The sequence below is a fragment of the Clupea harengus genome, chromosome 3 (genome assembly GCF_900700415.2).
Source record: "Clupea harengus chromosome 3, Ch_v2.0.2, whole genome shotgun sequence".
Classification (NCBI taxonomy): domain Eukaryota; kingdom Metazoa; phylum Chordata; class Actinopteri; order Clupeiformes; family Clupeidae; genus Clupea; species Clupea harengus.
Genome location: NC_045154.1, coordinates 30819643 through 30843035, shown reverse-complemented (window position 1 = coordinate 30843035; position 23393 = coordinate 30819643). Strand labels below are relative to the sequence as shown.

At 44.6% G+C, this 23393-nt stretch overlaps 1 protein-coding gene across 1 annotated transcript in view; it reads right to left on the bottom strand.

The window, feature by feature from the left end:
* The window catches only part of sema3e (sema domain, immunoglobulin domain (Ig), short basic domain, secreted, (semaphorin) 3E), a 46199-nt gene extending 23261 nt beyond the window's left edge, over positions 1–22938 (bottom strand). The window contains exons 1-4 of the mRNA XM_031565371.2: positions 21701–22938; positions 3983–4143; positions 2220–2279; positions 1720–1839 (exon numbers count right to left, since the gene is read on the bottom strand). Of these exons, the coding sequence (XP_031421231.1) occupies positions 1720–1839; positions 2220–2279; positions 3983–4143; positions 21701–21827 (468 nt within the window). The 5' untranslated portion in view covers positions 21828–22938. The remainder of the gene's footprint in view (positions 1–1719; positions 1840–2219; positions 2280–3982; positions 4144–21700) is intronic.
* Between the last annotated feature and the right edge of the window lie 455 nt (positions 22939–23393).

Here is a 23393-nt window from a genome sequence, read left to right as displayed (position 1 = left end):
AGTCACCGCTCCCAACCCGCATATGAGTTAGATCTCCGGAGCAGCATATTTCAGCAAGTTTATTTGTTGGTGTGATTTGATCTTAAGTGGAAACTGTGTAGCTTTTCAAAGAAGAGAGATAGAAAGAAAGAGGGAGACAGTGACAGAGAGTAGGAAAAAGACAGACAAAAAAGACAGGGTGAGCTAGAGAAAGAAAGGAAAGAAGGAAAGAAAGAAAGAATGAGGGAGAAAGAGAAAGAGAAAGAAATGCATGGCTTTGCCACATATGAGTTCGATCTGACCCTCAGGCAAGCATTTAAACCACAGACAGCAGATGGGGAAACTCCTCTGCCCCCCTCCCCTCCCTCTTCCCTCCACTCCACTCTCCTCTCCTCTCTTCTCTCAGACGGACCGCTTTCCTCTTTAATTTGCCTCTCTTTAATTTGACCCAAGCTCCCCGGAGAGGATGAGGATGTTTGTTTTCTCTCTGTTGTAGATCCTTTCAGCGGAGAAATGATAAAGCTGCCACGCACATGTGAAAATAAACTCTCTCTCTCTCTCTCTCTCTCTATCCCTCTCTTCCTCTCTCTCTTGTTGCCCCGGACACCTCGCCATCCCTGGCTTGAGATGTGTGGCTTGAGCACTGCGTCTTTTCAGAACCTAAGATCTCATTAAACTCGTGTTGAGGCTAGGAGGAAATGGGTGAGCAGAAAACTTGGCAAGTGTTTAAGAGGCGCCTGGGAAAAAGACTGCTGATACAGTATCTTGGCCTCATTCATTACGGCCTAAAAGGCAAAACTAATCGACGATAAGTGCCCCTTCTTTTTCATATAGCCACACCGTATCCTGAAACTGTTCAATTGTGTCAAAAAACGCCAGGATTTAATCAGTCAGATTCAGTATTTGGCACCCAGTGTTCAAAGCAGTAGCCGCGTGCGGAGGGCTGGGCTATAACAAAGAGGGTGCGTGCTGGACATGAGGCCATGTTGACCAGGTATAATTGATGACAGGAAAAACAAACCAAATTTCAAACCTTTATGGCTGAGACAGCCGGCCATTACTGGATGAAATGTAGACGTGGTGGCTACAGCAAAGCCACAACTTGAAAGACAAAGGAAATGTGGCAGAATTTTTCTCTTTTTTTCACATAAACACACACCCCTGACCCCCCCAAAACACACGCAGCTTCCAGCACTCCTCTCCTCTCAGTGGACAAGTCCAGAGAGCCTGAGCCCGAGCCCTGAGCCACTGGCCCTGTGTGCCTCTCTGGACAAAAACAACTTCCCAGCACACGCACACACACACACACACACACACGCACAGGCACACACAGCCACACACACACACACATGCACACAGGTCCTATAATCAGTCCCTGAGAGCTTGGCAAGCCTGGAGACTGCACCTGGTGTGCCACTAAATGCTTTAAGGTTCACTTCACGCGTGCTCCTCGTGTAATATTGCACGATATCGAATATTAAGATGTATTGTATGAAAACTGGCAGATGCCCACCTCTGAACAGGTTGGCAGCGCACCTCTGTTATGCACCGGTGTTCTGTTCGGCTTTAAGGGCCGCTGGTTTCGAACAAAGAGGCACAGTGAAGAGAACTAATTTGATCTCTGGTGGAGTGTCTGGACCTGTGTGCATGCTTTCAGCGTAGCTGGACGTCACGCCCATGCGTAGCCGTTAGCGTGGGACTGAGACCCCCGATGTCGTCTGTTGCTGTAGGATGTCTCACCTCGTTCCAGTGTCCTTTCTTCAAGTGGGTGCACATAGGGTTAAAAGCTCCAGTCCCGCAGGCCAGCAGGTGGGTGTCGTCGTACTGCTGCACCAGTTTTATGTAGTTGGCACACTCCGACTGCAAAGATGGGAAAGAGAGACAGAAGGGAGGAGAGAGAGAGTTTCAGAGGGAGAGAGAGAGAGAGAGAGAGAGAGAGAGAGGGAGAGAGAGAGAGAGTATGTATGTATGTGAGTGAAAGAGAGATTCCATAATTTTTCCTGTCAAGCACTTTTATGGGTGAGCCATCAATCTTTAAACCAATTGTTGACTGTGGGAATTTTACTGTCGTACTATTCAAGACGAGCTCTGTTGTTAATCCTGACTATTAATTCCCTTCACACACACAGTGGCAGCGGCGCTGGCAGGTTCAGCCCAGAGTTATGCAGTTTCAGCAAACTGCGCCGCCATATATATATATATATACTCGTGTCAGGAAGATTAAGCGAATTAGAACACACCTTCTCCCGTCCCTTCTTCAAGCACACCTCCACTTGATCATCAGACACGGCCCAATGGATCTGAGAGGGCAAGCATTTGACAGTCACAATTGCACAGACTCAGACATATACAACTATACCAACACAAACGCACAAAAATATGTGTATTTATATTTAAGTGCACATTCATGCTCCATGATAATAATGTGACCTGGATTGAGTGACTGTAAGTAGGTGTGTGATGGAACTTGTTACTGTCAGCTCTCCTTAATTGAAGTGAAAGAGTAACACAATGAATGTAACATAATGAATAACATGTTGTAGAGGTTCAGCAGTTCGTACACAATTATTAACTACAAACATCACATATAAGATGAGAAAAATCTAGTGAAGGTGTGTCTGTGTGTGTGTGTGTGTGTGTGTGTGTGTGTGTGTGTGTGTGTGTGTGTGTGTGTGTGTGTGTGTGTGTGTGTGTTTGTGTGTGTGTGATTGTGTGTGTGTGTGTGATTGTGTGTGTTAGAACAATTGCACGCATAGCAGGCATTCAGACATAAACCCTTCACAGACTCATAGCCATACATAGTCTAAGCTCTTGTCATACTATAACCTTATATGCAGTCATCCCCCATTCCAACCCCTGTCTCACGCCCAGGGAAGTGAGAGAGACTTTTCACGAGTGCCATATGCTGCCTTTTGACGTCATTCTTTGATTTTAACTATGTTTATGCCGGAATCAGAGACATAAAAAGCCCTTGACCTGGAGCAAAGTCTTTAGTCACTAGCGGTGTCTGGTTTATGAATATGTCTGGTACTTCATAAACACCCCCGATGACTTTATGACAGCAGAGGTCACATATCTAAGCGATGGGGTGTGCACATGGTAAGCATCACATTAACCTGACCTGCTAAACCCATTATAATATCTGTTCCTGTCATTACGCTAGGGAACTGAAGTTAATCACAACAATATTTCAAGATGCTGTAATTATGGACTCTAATAACTCAATAGGTCTGTTTCGTATTGGATATGGAATACATTTTGATATAAAGGTCTATTTGCATTAGCGATGCATTTGACAGTGAGATGTTGCTGTGCGGCCCCCATTATTCTGTGTAATTGAGGTGAACGAATGCAATGCACTGAGGGCTGGATAGAAGTTCAGCGGTTCCATCAGCTTTATTCAATCCAAATTTATATATATGTAAAAAAAACACTGATTTAATGGAAGTGTGTGTGTTTGTGTGTGAGAGAGAGAAAAACCAAATCCCAAACTAACTGTATGTGTATTGTTCATTGTTATGTTTATTGTTTATTATTTATTTATTTTTAATCAACTCTGTTCATTATATTTGTCCTTCTGTATGTGTATGTAATATGTATGTATTGAATCAGCTTTGGCAATAGTGTTGAAAACATTCATGCTAATAAAGCTTCTTTGAATTGAATTGAATTGAATTGAGAGAGAGAGAGAGAGAAAGATAGAGAGAGAGAGAGAGAGGGAGAGAGAGTTTAGAGGGTGCAGCTGGTATGTGTTTGGATGGCTAAACAGAGATTAAGGGGTTGAGCTGCCAGTAATCAAATAAAGAAGTGTGAAGAATCAAACAGAAACACTAACTACAGAGAGCACACCCAGACTGCTGGTCTGTTGATCCTCTGACCCTACGGGATGAAAAGACCCTAGTGATGAACGTGGACTCACACACACACACAAACACACACACACGCACACGCGCACACACACACACACACACACACACACACACACACACACACACACACACACCTCGCTGTGGTTGACATTGACCCTCTCCAGGCTGAGAGAGAAGAGGACATTTCTGCCCCCAATGAAGAGCCTCTCCTTGGACTCGTCCAGCAGCATGGTGGGCTTCTGCAGGGTTCCGTCAGGGGCCTGGAACACCCATGTTCTGTTCATTTCACATAGCTCTGCAGACACACACACACACACAGAAAGAAAGAGAGAGAGACAGAGGGAGAGAGAGAGAGAGACAGAGAGAGAGAGAGAGAGAGAGAAAGAGAGAGAGAGAGAGAGAGAGAGAGAAAGAGAGAGAGAGAAAGGTTAAATAATGTAATTTTGTAATCGAGTAAAACTTTCTTATTTCACTTTCTGCCTTTTCAAATCCATAAATCAAAATATGTCTTTTATGTGTTTATAAGATAATGAGTGCCACGTTTATGGTCTTCACGGCTTCACATATTCAAATAAACACATTTTACACAAACTAAACATGTCAATTATGTCATCATTTAACCCTTCTGTTTATGAGAATTTTCAAACTAATTGAATAGTGTTTCTAGAAAAAGAAAGCATAACCTATACAAACAGGAACACAGCATTACAAGTGAAAAGGCTCGTGAGCAACATAGCGTAAGCATGGTTGAAAGAATACCTCGACAATATTGTTTGGAAAAAATTACTTACGCCAACATCTATGATTTGATCTATTTATCATCTATTTCAGTCAAGCGCGCTGTGGCTCAGTTTTGTTAAGGGAACACCACATCTCAAATATCCAGCAAAAAGTTGATGAACCTCCCAATCTCAACATTTTCTAATTGCAGTGTTTACAGTGATGTATGGCCTTGGAATTAAATAAAATGTGATTTCATTCATGCTGAAATAAGAATGTGTGTGATGTCATCTGTAATATATGTGACCGTATCAGCAGCAGTGATATAAAACATTGCATGTCATGACGAACGTTCCACACATCCCATAAATCACACACACACACACATACACACACACACACACACACACACACACACACAGAAAGATCAAGGGCAAAGAAACCATGAAATATTCACAGACTCGCTGTCCTTTACTTATCACCGGGCATTTCCCGTAGCATGACATCATCCCAAATGAAAGAGCTCATGTACTGTAGCAGTTAGTATCGCTTACACTGGTGACTCTTAAAAAATGGAGTTCAGTCAACAGTCTTAGGCCTCAGAAGATTTTACACAGTGATTATTTTTTAATAACTCAGGTGCTTGACTGGATTTTCCAATGGGCTTGCAAGGGAAACACCTGATTCCGGTAAAAAAAAATAAACCCTCTGAACCCACCATGACTCTCCATGACTCTCAATGCTGTGCCTATTACGGAAATAACCACGGCAAAAGCCCTATGGACCAAAGCCCCTCGAGTCCTCGTTGAGGTGGCCCAGATTAGGAAGGCAGATCTGAACGAAACAAGACCAGATTTACCACGGTCCAGCTGCTCTGCACATGTGTGTGTGTGCATCCGATTGCTTTCATTTACCGAAGGTAAAGTAAGGCTGTTTCATCGTCTACATAAAGATGTCTCAGACGCGACCCTTTTCATTTCCTCTCCCTGCAAGAGAGCGAAAGAGAGATTGTATGTGTGTGTGCCATGTGTGTGTGTGTGTATGTATGGGATGAAGAGACCAGTGTTTTAATCTGAGTGTTAACATGTCTGTGTGTATGTATGTCTGTCTATATGTGTGTGTAGATATGTCTGTCTGTGTGTGTGTGTATGTGTGTGTGTGTGTGTGTGTGTGTGTGTGTGTGTCTGTGCCTGTGTATGTGCATGTGTCTGTGTGTGTGTGTGTGTGTATGTGTGTGTGTGTGTGTGTGTGTGTGTGTGTCTGTGCGTGTGTATGTGTCTGTGTGTGTGTGTGTCTGTGTGTGTGTGCATGTGTCTGTGTGTGTGTGTGTGTGTGTCTGTGTGTGTGTGTGTGTGTCTGTGTGTGTGTGTGTGTGTGTGTGTGTGTCTGTGCGTGTGTATGTGCATGTGTCTGTGTGTGTGTGTGTCTGTGTGTGTGTGTGTGTGTCTGTGTGTGTGTGTGTGTGTGCTCTTAGGTCCCTGCAGGGCTCTCATTTGAGCCCATTTGGTCGCGACCCTCTCATTTCCTCCAAGTGCGAGTGGGCCCTCTGGTCAGAAACACTGCTCTCCTTCTCAATGTGTTTGTGATTTTCTAAAGCCCTAGGTTCACTTATGCCAGGCAGCAGCAGCCAAATACCTCACTTCCCCAAGTGCAGACACACACACACACACACACACACACACACACACACACACACACACACACATACGCGGCACCGCTACATGCTACTTCCTGCTGGGTTAGTCATTTCAGAGGATCACCGGCAGCCTGGAGTCAAAGAGAGGGAGGGGATTCTGGCTGTGAGATGTCCCAAGAGACATAAAGGGAGGGATGAAGGGAGGGAAAAGCAGGATGAGAGGGATAGAGAGAGAGAGAGAGAGAGAGAGAGAGAGAGTGAAGTGATGGAATAAGAGACAAGATAGAAAAAAGAAACTGAGAGAAACAGAAAATGAGGTGATAAATTGAGTGGGAACTGCAACAAGTGGAGGCAGTGAGAGAGAGACGAGAGTGAGGCTGAGGTAACGACGACAGGAAGCAGTGAAACGCAATAGGAGACAGGCAGACAGACAGACAAATGCACACAGACACACACACACACACACACACACACACACACACACATACACAATTGCCTCTCTGGTGGGGAGCTCAGACGTCTATCTCTGACCTTGATCTGGGGCTGGCTGTGGCACCTTGGCATAGGGGTTGCCTGCCATTATCTTTACGAGCTACTCCTAATGGGGCATCAGGGCCAGAGGGCGCCGGAGTAAAACTCGAACACTTACGCAACTGGCCTGTACCCTCCCTGGCCCTCTGGCAGCAGCGCTAACTGTGTCAGAGGAGGCCCCGCTAGCTAGCTACACGGGTGGAAAAACTCGAGATTCCAGATTCTGTTGACACGGGTAACTGCATGATCAGCGTCAACAGCAGTGAACAGCTGATATGACTGTGGGAACGCAGACTGACGCCTGCACGCAAGCGGGTGGGGATGCCCTCCAACGCACCAATATCAGTGACTGCCTGAAATGCTTTAAAACCACTTAGCTGAATATCCCAGGAGGTGGTTAACATGTTCAAACTTCGCACACGTTCCGATGATGAATGAGCCAAAAGTTGGAAGTCAAAGTCTGGCTTTGAAACTACCGGTGGGAGGTTTGCAGGTACGCCGGGTCCGTTAGGTGATTTTTTTTTTTTTTTTTTTTTCTCCAGAAAGCTGGTACAGATTACAGTTGCCTCCGCCACAGAGGTGCTGACCTCTTTAACCCCAGGACTGCCTGGAGAGAGGCTCACTTAAATTAAGTGTGCGGCTTAAAGAGAGAGAGAGAGAGAGAGAGAGAGAGAGAGAGAGAAAAGAGTTGAAGTGATACTGTTGCATGCCCAGAGGTGTGCTGTTCAGCTTTATCCGATTACACAAATGAATAAAACAGCCAACACAGACGAAGAGGAGACCAGACAACACTAGCGCTTTTAACACTGGCCATGGGGACTAAAGTGAAAACAAATACAAGCGAGGGGTTGTAGAGCGATAAAAAGCGATACGGTTACTTGATGTAAAGAACTTGTGCAGTTATGTCTTATTAATACGGCCTGAGTAGCTGACGATGAGGAAATCCTGCTCAAACTCAGCTCGGTCGCATGTGGACATGAAACACCAGCAGATGTTAGAAGCTCATATAATACTTTAATGTTGACTGAAGAACAGCAGTTGACTCATGGTTTTGAAATGCTGCCTAGTTATGCCTGTTGGAATATTTGAATAAACAAATCAATCGTTCCTCTATGCGTGACACATCCATGCTAAGCGTGCAGCTTTTTCATTTGTAAACATGTTGTTAAGTGTTAACATCCACGCTATCAGCTCCTCTTCACTTCCCTTAAATGATCCTGTATCCTTTAAGGATTAATGACACTTCAGGAACATTTGCCAGGAACCAGAGTAACACATTACTCTTTACTTAACTTTGTTTGCTCTTGTTGGTGAAAACACACCACCGATCTCTCGGGACCATCCCCTCTTTTGTCTTATGGTAAGGCATCATCAGTTTGTTAGGACTCACCCTCATGGTTTCAATAAATCCCCGTAACTCGAACCAGATAAATTAAGTCAAACTTGCCTTGGCCTCCTTTTGACAGGGGATTTTCTCAGGTCTATCTTGTATACTACAAACTGCAATACAATATTCCACTCGTCAGTTTGGTGGGACGAACAGAGCAGCATTCAGAAACGTGTGGAGCTAATTAGTGTTTGTGTGAGTAGTATGCGGTTGGAGAGAATGGGAGAGTAAACAAGAAGAAATACCATAGCTCAAAACCACAGGTCCAGAGCCACAGCCACCCAGCCCAGCCCTGGAAGCTGATTAGCCTAGCTATACACTTCTGACCCAAGGCTGGGGTCACACCAGCAGGGCACCCCCAGGGATAAACAGAGGTCAAGGAGCAGGCCCTGAGTGATATCGGACAAAGCCTTTTACCATAATTAAAGGACAGGGCACAGAACGCTGCAAGGGTTAGTTTGAGCTAAGCTTTCTTTCTTTTCGGGGGCTTGCTGTTTGTTTTCAACATTGTGCTTTTGAAACACTTATGCAGTTCGCTGCGGCATCGTTTGGGTGTTTCATGGTTTTTATGAGCCCTTTGTTATAATGAATAACACATACCCTCAGCCTGTGTGTTGTTGTCAGCCTGTCAACATGCCTGGGCTGAGTTCTTTTTAAGAGGATTTAGTTTCCCGCGATGTGTCCGAGCCGTACGGTAAATGGGAATGGTCATGGTCCAAGTGGTGTCGGTTGCCACTGTCCACACATGCGGAGCAGACCTTTAACGTTCCTCTACGTTGAGCCACTCCACTAAATGACCCGTCATCCAGACACAAGATCTCTGTCTCGACGTCCCGACCCCCCCCCTCAAACCCCCCCCCCCCACACACACACACACACACACACACATACACACACACACACACACACACACACACACACACACTCACACACACACACACACACACACACACACACACACACACACACACTCACACAACAAACAGGATGCTTTTTTGACCAAAAGGTAGGAAAGCTCTCCGGATCTCCCTAAAGAGGGATTGGAGATCGGAAAAGCCCAATGAGTAATGTCCGGGAAGATGGGGCTAGATTGTGCAACAGGCTGCTCCAGTGTTCAGAAGGGCTATCGGCTGTCAGTGATAAGGCAGGGCTTTCATCTTGGAGGAAAGAGCTTTCTTTCGTTCTCTTTTATCTGTCAGGATTGATTTTGTGAGTCTCAGTCTGCACATGTTTGCATGTATTCTTTAGGTTTCCTTTCTTTAAATGAAAAACAGAGCGCAGACATCACCTCACAGCAAATGAGTTTTAGGCCAAATATTTTTCACACATGTTGATGGCATTGTGTTACAGTCAAATAATATCACATTAAAGTGCAGATGATATCAAATGAAACATTACCAAGTTTTCTGTCTTCACAGGAAATGTGTCTGTATTTGTGAAGCCACAGCGAGTCCTTGGTCTGAAGGCTGAAGTCTTCACATTACCTAATTTGTAAGTTCAATCATTTCAACTGGTCTTTCTATAGGAACTATGGGTGTTGGGATTTGGGAGATTATGTACAGTGTAGAAAGTTGAGTGGATTAACCTCTGCAGCCCCAGCTATTAACATATAACTATGCTATAACTATGCCCTTTATGAAATGTAAGCTTAGCCCTTGTCTGCAAAAGAGAACTGATCGTTGTTCCAGACAGCCGTTCTCCTCTATGTGCCCAGGTTTCCCTTACTAAACACACTTTGACCACTGTTGTATGACTATTACAGAGATTTATTATAATCTCAAATAACTCATAGCATACCAACCGCTTTTTCTTAATATTCTTTTTTGTGGTTTTGCAGCTTTGTATGATGCAGGTGAGACACTATCAACTGTTGGCATTGAAGTCATAGCCATATCTGAACAGGGGCCGGTTTCTCAAAGGCTTTCACATAAAACATAGTCAGGCTTCACATAGACAACTACATTAATCTGTTGCACCAAGCAGTTTAGTTCTTCACTACCTGAAGCAGGACTACAGTACAATGAATTCTGGGTAAATTAAGACTTCAAAGTACAAAAAAATGGCCGACATCATCCAACCTCTAAGATCTCTTTATCCCAGCAGAAATTGTTTATCTTTTGGAATAATTCGATAGTTACAAGAACATTTTACTTGGAAAATTCAGTGAAGTATGTTATCAAATAAAATAAAGTAAATAAAAAAAGGGTTCTTACAATTACTAAAATATTTGAGTAAGAATGTTATTTTGTTACTGTAATTTTTCATTCCTATTTTTACCTTTAAGATTAATGGTTGACCGTTAACCTATTGTGACGTTCCATGGTAACATGGGTCTTAGGCCTGAGTTGGGTAGGGTGTCTATTTGTCTATGGCTTACAATGAGTCAGTCTTAATTTCTTTTACTTGCATTAGACTAATTAGTTTAGAATTTAAGACTGGCCTAACACTAGAGACCAGTCTAAAATACCTTTGTGAAACCGGCCCTAGAGCTTGTCCACTCTGGAGTGTTTGCACACTTGTAAACCCACCCACATTGGATACCCCCATTTCTGATTACGCTGATCAGTGAGCTGTTTCAGCGCCTCGCTCCGTCTCTCCTGCTGTTGCTGGGGTCTGGAGGGGTGAGGGCCCTGCTCTCAGATCTGCAGACCTAGCGGGGAGCTTTTCCTGTGGGCTGACAGGGAGAGGGAGGGGGAGGGGTACCCTTGGGCAGGGGGCTCTGTGTCTGATTGACCTTGTGGAGGGTCTGGTGCTGCTAGAGGACATCCAGCGTTGTTGGTGTGGAGTGTGTGTGTGTGTGTGTGTGTGTGTGTGTGTGTGTGTGTGTGTGTGTGTGTGTGTGTGTGTGTGTGTGCGTGTGTGTGTGTGTGTGTGTGTGTGCGTATGTGTGTGTGTGAGTGTGTGTGTGAGTGTGTGTGTGAGAGTGTGTGTTGTGGCCTTTCCTGTATAGAGGACCCTTTTTCTCAGTCTTTTGCCAAATCCGACCTGTCACTTTTTCACTGCTGCTCAGTTCCCATGGCAATCGCAAAAGAAAAAAATGACGAGACTGGCCACCATCAGCCTTCCTGTTTCTGTCCTCCACTCATGTGAGCGAGAAGGAAAAATAATCATATAAATAACACCGTGTGAGTTCACCCTCACTATAAAAGGTTCTCAACGTGGTAGTTTGTCTGTGGGAGCCATTTCATGTGAAGTCTTATTAAGTCAGTGTTTATTTTTCACTGTCTCGACTGTGTGATACTGACACAGAGGCAGCTCTGAGCTGTTGTGTTAATGCCTGGATCCAGTTCCTGTAATTACCCATAATCCTTGGAGTCAGACAGGCGTGATTTTCTTCCTGGATACACACCTCATTCACCTGGATGTTTTATTTTTTTTTGACATGTAATTAAAAGGAAATAAAAGCAACTTTGTTTATTCTTGCTTGGGGACCACCTTGTAGGAGACATTCCCCCCGACGCTAGTTGTAGGTAATGAGAACAAATATGTGTTGTGGTTTGACACCTGGCATTGAGACAAACTTTGATTTGAAGCCAGCGCGGCTTCGTACTGTCAAAAGCTTTGCTTCGATTCATTTCATTAACTTTGAGAACAAATTCTTTATGGACATCTGGAATGATTGTCAGAGGCTTTCGGCTCAGTTTTACCCCACTGTCTCACGAGCACACCCTGCCTCTGGTCTCAGAAGGCGTTTCATCAGGCCGTGTTTTGTCTTCCAGTTATGGTGTGTGCTGATAACGGACGTCAGATGCGAGATATTATGAGGGGCCTGGGTGTCGGCGAAGCGAGACCGCCTCCCACGACAAACACCCTTATGGAACAAATGCAAGAAATGACGGAAGGCAGTGCCTAAAGGCAACGCATGCTCAAATACAGTAGCTGGAACAAGAGGATTTGTTCCCCCTTTCTACCAACAATGCCTCTGAGAATGTGTATTAATGGAGAAATGTTGTAAATCAATACATCTTAGAACTTTTTGACTTCATGATCAGATCATGATCAAGCCCAGTAGTCAAATTTGTAAATCAGACAGAAAACTAGGTATTGCTAAAGTCTTTTATCTCGGCTTTAACCAGGTTTTTAAACTAGGTATTAACAAAGTCTTTTACCTCAGCTTTAACCAGGGTTTTTAAACTAGGTATTAACAAAGTATTTTACCTCAGCTTTAACCAGGGTTTTTAAACTAGGTATTAACAAAGTATTTTACCTCGGCTTTAACCAGGGTTTTTAAACTAGGTTTTTAACAAGGACACCTTGCCTCCTCTGATCTCTGTCATGGGTGTGGTGAGTGATGGCTGTCACTCACATGGAAATGGAAACTGTGCCGCAGCTCCATGGGCACAGCCCTCCCTCACATCAGCCTTGTAGATCAGGATAAAAAAAAACACGAAACTCAGAGCCTCAGGAACTGTGTTGGTCTACGCTATGCTGCATGATAGGTTTGGGTGATTGAAGGCTGTCTGTCAAACGATAGCTGACCATGGGCCTCTCTCGCCCCATCAGCATGCAGCCCTATCTCTGGTAATGGCTTTCATCCGGGCTCCATCATTTATGGGATAATGCAGGCCGACAGCTCCTCCGCCCTCACCCTCCGTCAGGGAAGGGGAAAGCCAAACACTTGTATGCCCCCGGGGGAACAAGATAAACTCCAATTAACCCCCGCCTGGAGAAACTGACTGGGGGTTGACAGACAGACAGCCATGCATGCATGCAACACACACACACGCACTCACACACACACACACACACACACAAACACACACACACACACACACAAACACACACACACACACACAAACACACACACACACACACAAACACACACACACACACACACACAAACACACACACACACACACACAAACACACACACACACAACACACACACACACACACAAACACACACACACACACACACACAAACACACACACACATACACACACACACACACTCACACACCTACACAAATGCAAACATTGGCACACGGGTACTTGTCAAAGGCATCAGCTTCTTACAAAAAAACAGAAACCACCTAAATTAATCATGCAGTAGCTATGTGTGTGCATGTGGGTGTGTTGGTGGAAGTCCTGATGCAACAGGTACAGAATGTGGGCCAAAATGGAGTTCAGTAAGACAGATGAGAGGCTGCAGGACCTAGCTTGCCATGTGCCGCAGCCCTGCTCTGGTGCCCAAAACTCTGTCTTCATTTCTGATGTGCCAAGAGATAGATAAACCCGAAAGACAAAAAGACCTCTCGCAATAACGTCACACACTTGACCCACCAATGGACTGGAAACGACCTTTGAGATACATTTCACTTCATTTTTTTTCTTCCCATGTCCGTTTATGAAGCAGTCAACATGCATGAAGGATGTTTTGCTACAGTTGTATGAACAAAAATAAAGTTCACGATCACAACTTCAATTTGGTTAAGTAGTGAAAGCAGAGCCAGGGTTGATTTTACTGAATTACTCAAGAAACACGTGTACATTTTATTCTAAAAGCTTTTATTTGAATATCCATTCACTTAGCCTCTCAAGCCACACAACTCAACTGTCTGTGAATAAAAGAGCCCATTTACTTCCTCTTCTTCTTCTTCTTCTTCTTCTTCTTCTTCTTCTTCTTCTTCTTCACCTCCACATCTTGTCTAATCACGCTGACGCTTTCTTTTAATGACCATGAAAGTGAATCAAGGTGCTCTTCTTGGCAATTACCGAGGCCAGCAGTGTTTTAAAAAAAAAAAAATAAGAGGCGTAGGGGGGATTTCCGCATCTCCTACCCCTATCATTTACCCCATATGGGATAATGTAAGTGGTTAACGTCTGCAGAGAGGCCACATAGGAACCTGTTATATTCCAAACAAATGTTACCAAGAGAGATCAGGGTCTACTGAAACAGCACTTCAAACAAGAATGGGAGAGAGAGAGAGAGAGAGTAAAAAAAGGGTCCCTTTCAACACTTGCTATTGATGTGTTGAAAGATGCCAAGGGAGATTTATCCCCATAAAATAAAAATAAACTCTTTAATCTCAAATTTAACCTTGACTACAGGGACACTGGAAATGTTTTCATAATGAGAAAAAAAGCAACCTCTTAAGAGCTCTATACTGTATACAGTTCACACTCAGTAGAACAGGAAGAGAGAGAGAGAGAGCGAGAGAGCGAGAGAGAGAGAGAGAGAGAGAGAGAGAGAAATAGATGGAAAAAGTCAATATGAATGCACATTCACGTAAGTACTAGAATTATACAGCCATTGTATTTTAGTATTAGGTCTCTGTTGCCTTAAGCGATTGAACAGTAATGAGACTGGAAAGAGGGACAGCTCACTGATAATCATCACAAAAGAAACTGGATGGAGAACACATAGCTCTCCCATTGTTCGTTTTCTTGTCAAGGTGTTTGCCAGAGGAATAGCAATTACTGTAACATTAGCAAAGCATTGGATCGTGTTTGTCAGTGATGTCACGCAGGAAATGGAAACCACCGCAATTTCAGAGAGTAAGAAAGAGAGAGGGAGAGAAAATAGGAACTGGTGATGATGAGAGAGAGAGAGAGAGAGAGAGAGAAAGGGGGGAAAAGTACAACCAGTAGTGGTTGTTCAGGTAAAAAACTCTGAATCCACTGAATTTAGAGAGATTAAACTGTGGTGTTAAAGTGTTTGATATGGACATAAGAGGAAAGACACACCAAGGAGAGGAGAGAGTAGAGAAGACTGGCGGCAGAAAACCATCACACTGAAAATGCCAAGGTCATAAATGTACTTAAAAGCACTAAATTCAATTCAATTCAACTTTATTTCGCCATGTATACAGATACTAGGCATTTTTTTTGGTATTCTCCATGCAGGCTATAGTATCACAAATAGAACAACAAGACAACACAGAACAACAATACAAGGACAGATAGTACCAGTATGAGCAAAATAATAAATGGAGGTAGTGCAACAATAATAATGTTAAATAAAGTTAAATAAAGTGCGATAAAGTTCGTGTGTGAGAGCTATTTAGGAGGGCTATTGCTTGGGGGAAAAAACTGTTGAGGTGACGTGATGTTTAAAAGCACTAAAGTACTACTACTACTACTACTGTAAATACTGAACTTATACATGAATTAAACATATTCATACATGGCTAAATCAATAAGGAGACCAACACAACTGAGGCCTGTTGCGGTCATCTGGTGCCCTTTTGGTAAAGCTCATAAAAGCCAGCCACCCATGAAGAGGGTCCACATTACACCGCAGCCCCTAAGCCATGGTGCTCGGACCAGGAGGCAAGGATTATATGCCTTTGCATGTGGTTGCTCATCACTGCTCCATGTGAATCGAGCCTGTGTTTGTGCGAGCCGGGCCCATGTTAGGCAGTATTGTTCCCCAGCAGATTAGAGGTTTCAGAGGTCTAATGAGGAACACTCATTCGCTTCGAGCACAAAGTGTTCTTCTCTGATCCCCGGCGTCAGAGAGCTCGATAGCTCTCCTCTCCTCTCTGTGCTCCTACGGCAACTGGAATGGTTAGGTAACCTTTAGGTAATGCTTGGATCCTGGGGGTCGGGAGATGGGCGGGGGGGGGGGGGGGGGGGGGGGGGGGACGGGGTGGAGGTGGGTATGAATAGGTGGTGATTGTGGCACTGGCATCGTCGCCACGGCGACCCCTCAGCTGTTCTATTGGAGAGGAAGTGTGTTGATTACTGGGCAAACAGACCGCTTTGTGTTCCATGTGAGGGGAATAGGAAGCAGCTGCCATAGAGAGAAGAAGAGACGATGGGAAAGAGAAATAGATAAAGAACGAGAGAGACAGAGAAAAAAGGCATTTCTCTCCTTATGCATGCCTGCATTTGAATGGTCAGAATGATTGTAAAACAATTATTTTAGTTCATTAGTATCATCAATTCAGTTATAGGCTTTAATGTAAAATCATAAGGCACCAGAATTGAATACACAATGCATGGAAGATGGATTTGCAATGCACACAAAGAAGAGGTCTACCACTTCTACACTGAACTTGGAACAGTTGAGTTTGCTTCAGGTATAAAATGGCCCAGGTCAAACACAGGGGAAAGATACGGTAGGGTTTGACCTCATGCCGGGAGATGTCTTTACAGTCTGAGTGGGTTTAGAAATATCAATGTCTATATGAAACCTGCCATTTAGCTGAAATGAAACGTTAAACAGGAGAAAGGGCACATACGGCTGGCATTTCCCCCCCTAACAGATCTTTCACATAACTTACGGTGAGTAAATCATTTCAAAGCCATAACCTCTGTAGATGGGCTGTTTCTTCTGTTGGGAATCAGGTTTAAAATTACAGCTCGGTACGTTAGTAATTACTACCTGGGCCTACATGCAACGTGAGACTGCAGTTAGGCGGTAATGCTACCCATTTAAAGCCAACAGAGAAATTACACTCAGTGCTACTGTCCCACTCCCTCTATACTCAGGCCAAAACCCAAGAAATAAAACCACGGGAAGGATTCTTTGCTTAACACACACGTGGTCCTGCAGCAATCCGTTATACAGGAATCTCTCCCTCTTTTTCTTTCAGTGTACACTCCCTCTCTCCTTCTTGCCCTATCTTGTGGCATTAACCCTCTGAAGCTGATAAAAAGCAAATGTAATAATGTGTTATCAGTGGGAGTAGGTGTTCAGCGACGCTTCCCACAAGGAAGATTGACTCCAGGGCAGGGGAATGGCGGACTGGGTTTTACTCCTTCTGAGGGTTCACATCTGCCTGATGTTCAGATGTTGAGATAAGAGCTGGGCAGCGTGTTGAAATAACGCCACTCCTTACATTCAAGTTTGCCTACTTCTCAACTGTGTTCTCCAACTTTTTTTTTTCAGGTCCCTGGAAAAAGAAAGTGTAGAGTGTTTGAGATATTTTTGAGAAGCCGGGGAAAGAAGTTAAACTGTTCTTAAGTAGCGGCGACAAGGTCTTAAAGCCCAGGAGGACGCTTGGGCGGATTGGTGTTTAATTTTCTTTCCTGAGAGGTAAATGTAAGGCACGAATGGACCAAAGAAGGAGAGTTTATTTACGCAAGGTAATAAGTGAGAGTCCCACTCTGTCATAACAGCCTGACATCATCCCAAGACTCGTCTCGGCTTTCCCGGTGCCAGGTGGAAGTGTTTGGAAAAGATGTTTGGAAAAGTTTTAAAACTAATTTAACTTCTGAATAAATACACATTTTGCGGGGATCATGTCATCAACCTGTTTCGGTAGATGCACCAACCCCCACCCCACCCCCAACACACACACACTCACACACACACACACACACACACACACACACACACACACACACACACACACTCACACACACACACACACACACAGATTTAATCTCTCACAAACTCTCTCTCTCCCTCTCTGTGGCCCGTTGGCCTAATTACAACAGCAATAGGCAGCTAAGTGAATCCAGGCCACGTCTCTATATGGTTTTCTGGAGAATTCCACTGAGCAGACTTCAAGCTAGATTTTTCTCCTCTCTGCCTACATCTCTGCGTAATTTCTGAGAAACTGAAGCAGACAATTTTCATGCCTTTATGATGGAATGTTGATTTTTTTCCCACCCAGAGCAGTTTTCCCCAGTGAGCAGAAGGGAGGCGATTCCCGTCCAGACAGTTTGTGATGATTCCAGCCTTCAGCATTATACTTAACGAACTCCAGCACAGACTGACACGATCAATTAAATGGGTAGGGTGTGACTCTACTATCAGCACCTTTTGTCAGTAATTTGCATAGCAAACGTGTGAATCAGAGAAGCCAAGCCAAAAGAATTATACATTTCGGAACACCACACAAATACAAAGATGAAAAAACAGGTAATAACAGTCTATTCTGTAGTTCTCAGCTTTGCAGTGCAGTCGACTGACTACATTCTTTCTTCTTTAATCAGAAGACAAAGAACTCAGTGCCCTCATGACTGGAATGATGTGGCTTTCTTTTTGACTTAAGACCGACATATGGCGGTGTTGAGACGAAGATTCATTCGCCATATACGATGTCACATATCACAGGGGAGGGGTCACGCGCCAGACAGACAGCAATGCAAGGGTAAACCCTTACAATCACATAGACTGACCCGCGCAATCCGAAGGTTTACATTTGATTGGGCAGAGATTAGGCCTAAACTGCAGTTATTATGTTCTCATAAAGCAATTTTAAGGGCTTGTCTCAGATCTCCCTTCTCGGCTTTATTGCACCATAGTGAGGCACATATGCCAGTGTCTTCTGATGCAAAGTCAGATTTTCCAAATGGCTTCCTCTAACTGTGCCAGGCTTTTGGGATCCATTCCAGTGACTCTGTATATCAGAGGGATATATTTGTGCCGTTCTCAAACTCTAAAACTCCTGTTTGTAGAGGATAAAGGCTTATTATTCATTGCTTGACATTAAGAAAACCACAACGCCCTTATTACTTATCCCACAGGATCCCCATATTCCATTTCCACAGAAAAGTAAATATATCTTCCTTGGTAACATGCAAAACAGAACAGTGCGATTCGGGTGGGGGCTTACGCAGGTATGCGCTGACTGAGGGGTTCATTAAGTCAGGTTCTGAGCTGTGCTGAGCCGGTGGTGCCTGACGCTGGGCGGATCCCTCGCTCATCCGCCAGGGCTAATTTGCAACAACGGTCGCAGGTTGCCACATGTTGTTCCGAGGCTGACTCACAAACGCTGAGCGCGGCCCCGGCAACAACCTCAAAACCCGACCGTGCGCACGGAGGAGGGTGAAGCCCTTACGTTAAATTACCTCCCCTGTTTTTACACCTAACATAATTGCGGACTTACTAAAGTCTCAGGAGGGAAGTCTGCCAAGAGGAACCGCAAGCCCTGCCATCTCCTAGTGCCCCTAGGCTTTCGTGAATGCCAATCCCTCCTCATATGCCTTTGTTATGCCTGCTATGGCCCTGGGTAAGAAAAGCTTTGAAGGGGAGGGAGGAAGGGAGGGATGAGGCTGGACGCAACAGCCTGAATGCCTCTCATACCACAATGATGGGATCCCGGAGTAGCGTGCTTCACTCAACTGCCTGGTGGAACGTGGCCATATCAGTCCTGACAAGAAAAAGAGGTGTGTGGATTGGAACGAGAGCAAGACAGGTAGAGAAGAGAGAGAGAGACAGAGAGAGAGAGAGAAAAAAGAAAGTCAGAAGGTCTGGAAGTGTGAAATTCAAAAGATCAAAAGATAGGTCAAAAGATATTGAGGGAAAAAATGCAAAAAAAATGGGTGAAAGATGGAGATGGATGGAGATAGATGGATCGGGTCGGATGGAGCGAGGAGATGGAGTTGAGGGAGGGGGATGGGGTGGCTGAAAAACCACATATTGCAAAGTTTTCTCGGTGCCTGAGGCTTTTTTCCAATCCGAGCTGGTCGCTTTCAGAGAGTGTCAGTCATGAACGCACACACACACACACACACACACACACACACACACACACACACACACACACACATACACACACACACACACACACACACACACACACACAGACACACACACACACACACACACACACACACACACACAGACACACGCACGCACGCACACACACACACACACACACACACACACACACACACACACACCCACTCCTCCTCCTCCCTCCCCCTTCGGCCCTGGCTGCTTCATCATAGCCCCCTGCGTGTCAGCTTCATTACTCTCACTGATGTGGTTAGTTCTGGAGGCGCCCAGCGGCGGAGAGCATGGCAAGCAGTGACAACTAGCAGCGTTGCTCAGTAATGTAAGCCCAGTAAATTAGCCAGAGGGAGAGGGAGCCCTCCGCTCGCTCTCCGCCAAGGCCAGAAAAACAGAGGAGGGAGCGCGCCCGGGACAACACTGGGCTTAAATCATCAGCCTGCTGCATTAAATGGTCAGAGCATGCTTTATGGATGACCTCTGTCTCTCAAAATGTACCTTTGCACCGCTGAAAGCACACAGTTAAAACAATGACTTAACTCAGAAACGTCAACAGAGATTCACAGTTCTGGAGCTACGAAGTAAAGTTTGAATGCTGTTAAAGTAATAGATAAAATGTAAAGCTCTCTTTCCTTTGACCTCCCACCGGTATTTTTTTTTTTTTTTTTTAAGTTCTCTGCAGGGCGTGTACATTCCAGACGCATTTTCAACCACGACTGGTAGACTTTGGTGTGGATTTTTATATGACATTGTTGTCACAGTGATCCGATCAAAAGAGTAACAGGGCTGTTTACAGAGCAGACCCCTACAAAGGGAAGCCCTCATATTCCCCCTACGATCCTCTATAAACATCCATGTGAGACGCCACCATAACAAGCCCAAGTGTTTGACATTCTTTCAATGAACCACTATCTCATAAAAGAAAACCACATTGTAGAAACTCAACCGCCATAGCAGGCACAGCGCAAACAAAAATAAGAGCGTAATCCTGGTGTGTGTGACAGAATCGCCGCCGCAGCGTGGTGACGAATGTCATTAGATCAGCCCCATAATAACCATTTCCACACAGCAAAGGAGGATGGGCGTTTTTTTTGTTTTTTTTTCCCTTCTTGGACCAAAGGAGAAACAGACTTTTATAGTTTCTGATGGAAATACCACAAATGAGAAGCAAAGATAAAAGAACATTTCTCACAGTCAAAATTCTCACAGATCTTTCACATCACGCTCGCAGTGGAGAGCAAAGACTATCACAAACAGATGCCCAGCACTGGATAGCAATCTTAATAGAGTGCGAATTGACTCCTATCAGATGAAAGCCGCCACTGTTCCAACTCTGTCTGTACGACTGCTAAAGATAGCCTCTGCCAACCTGTCTGAACAAGCTGCCGCTACATCTAAAAAGTGTGTTTTTTTTATACATTCAAAAACAAACACCGCACCCTGATTCAAGAGAAGGCTTTGAAATTTACAATATCCATGAAACACCTGTCTGAAGAAGCTTTGCAGGATATCGAATGTGACAGATGGTAAGAAAGTATGCAGAAATATGCCGAAGTGTGATCGCTGTTAATCTGTTCAGCATGCATTGGCCTGCAGACTGCAGAGCTCAGTGGAAGCTTTGCATTAAAAGCCATTCACCCAAGTAATTATTCTTGGCACAAGGCTTAGAGTCACCTCTGTGGAAAGCTGCTGAATATCACATTTCTGAAATATTCTTGCACTGATGCATTTCCAAACTCAATTATTTTTGCCGGTCTCTAACATTAGCAAATTGCTTGCAAACTCTCAATGACTTAATTATCTACCCGACACTTCAAATACGATTACTTATTAACCAAATCCAAACTTAATATTAGTTTTACATCTCTGTATTGAAACACACACGCAATGTTTTATGAAGCTCAATATTTTCTGATTAGCATCAAAATGTTTTCTTCAAAATATTAGATTTTTTGTAGAAAGACATAAAGACAAATACACAGAGACAAAATCACACACACACTCACTCACTCACACACACACACACACACACACACACACACACACACACACACACACACACACACATACACAAACACACACACACACACACACACACACACACACACACACAAACACAAACACACACACACACACACACACACACACACACACACCTGTTGCCTTACCTTTGTAGGTGAGTCGTAGCCTGGGGTGGACGCTCTTTGTCGCCTGTGTCGGGTTCCATCCCGAGGCAACAAGCAGGAGTAAAACGATCGGCAGCATCATCACACCGACGTCCAAGCTCTCTGTCATACACACGCGTGTGTGCACACACACACACTCAAAAGCACTAGGTCGTACGCACGCACACTCTGTCAGCCCGCTCTCCAAGTGTCAGTGATCCAACTTGATCCGCCTGGTCTGTGTTTCTCTCATCATCATCACCAGAGGAGAGGAGAGATCCTTTTCGCAGCACGACCATCCGTCCAGCACTGCCCTCTGCCTCTCAGGGATACTTGGAAGCCCTGAATGGGGTGTGTGTGTGTGTGTGTGTGTGTGTGTGTGTGTGTGTGTGTGTGTGGTAAGTTGCCACTGCCCCTATGAAGCTGCCGAGTGAAGCTTTCTATTTTCTGTTAACACCGAGCAACGGTGAATCAGTTCTGGCTGCCTGGCCCCGCCACTCTCTCAGACAGCAAACGCATTCCAGAAAGTCAGAAGTGTGTGAGTGAGAACGAGTGTGAGGGTGTGTGTGCGTCTGCATGAGTGTGTCAATGTGTGTGTGTGTGTGTGTGTGTGTCAGCTATCATGTGCCGCTGTTGGAGAGCTGCAGGCACGATTTACCCCGGCTAATGAGAAAGAAGCTCTCTCTCTCTCTCTCTCTCTCTCTCTCTCTGTCCCTCCTCCTGTCTTTTTCTGTGTTGTTCTCCTTCCGCAGGCAATATATTCTCCCCCCCCTCACTCTTTCTGTACTTCCTCCTTGTCTCTCTCTTTCTGTCTCTTTCTCTACCTCTCTTACTGTATATCTGTCTTTCACTTTCCCTCCCTTTCTCTTTCTGTGTATTTCACAATGTCTGTTTTTTTTCTGTCGCTTTCTCTCTCTCCGTCTGTGTTTCAGTGGGAGGCTCTGTGTCTCTCCTGGGCTTCATGAAACACTGCCTCTCCACGTGCCACTCACTGATCCTCCCTCTCCCCTGCTGATTCCCGCACCTCCCCTGCTGCTAACACGGACTACAGCCAGACTCATTTTCCCTCCTCCTCCTCCGCCTCCTTCCCCTCCTCCTCCTTCCCCTCCTCCCACTCTTTCTCTGTCCTTCTCTCTTCTCCCACCCCCATCATGCTCTCATTCTCGTTCTCACTCCAGGCTCAATCACTATCTCTCTCCCCCCACTCACTTGATTCTCTTCTCCTGTCCTCCTTGTCTCCTGTAGTGCTTCCTGATATATTCGCTGGTCTGAGTCTGTCCAGGATCCAAGTGGATCTGGAATGTGTGACAGGTTAACGTCAACAGCCTGTAGATTGTTTAGATGACTGTGCCAGCGTAGAAATCTGAATATTACCTGTGCGCAAGCACCTTTGACATTCATCGGTTTAAAAATATACTTATATATACTATACTGTATATATATATATATATAAATATAAAAAATACAAATCAAGGTAGACTCAAGAAGGCTTCATCTCCAGGAAAAAAATAGGAAAAAGGTTGTTTTTATCAGACTTGTGTGTGTATCTGTGTCTACACTGCAAAAAATGCCACTCTAGATTTAAGACAAATTATTACATATTTAAGCATAATTTTGCTTAAAACAAGCAAATTTGGCTGCCAGTGCGTTAAGCAAATTTGACTTGTTAAGATTTCTTAAAATAAGACAGCCTTCA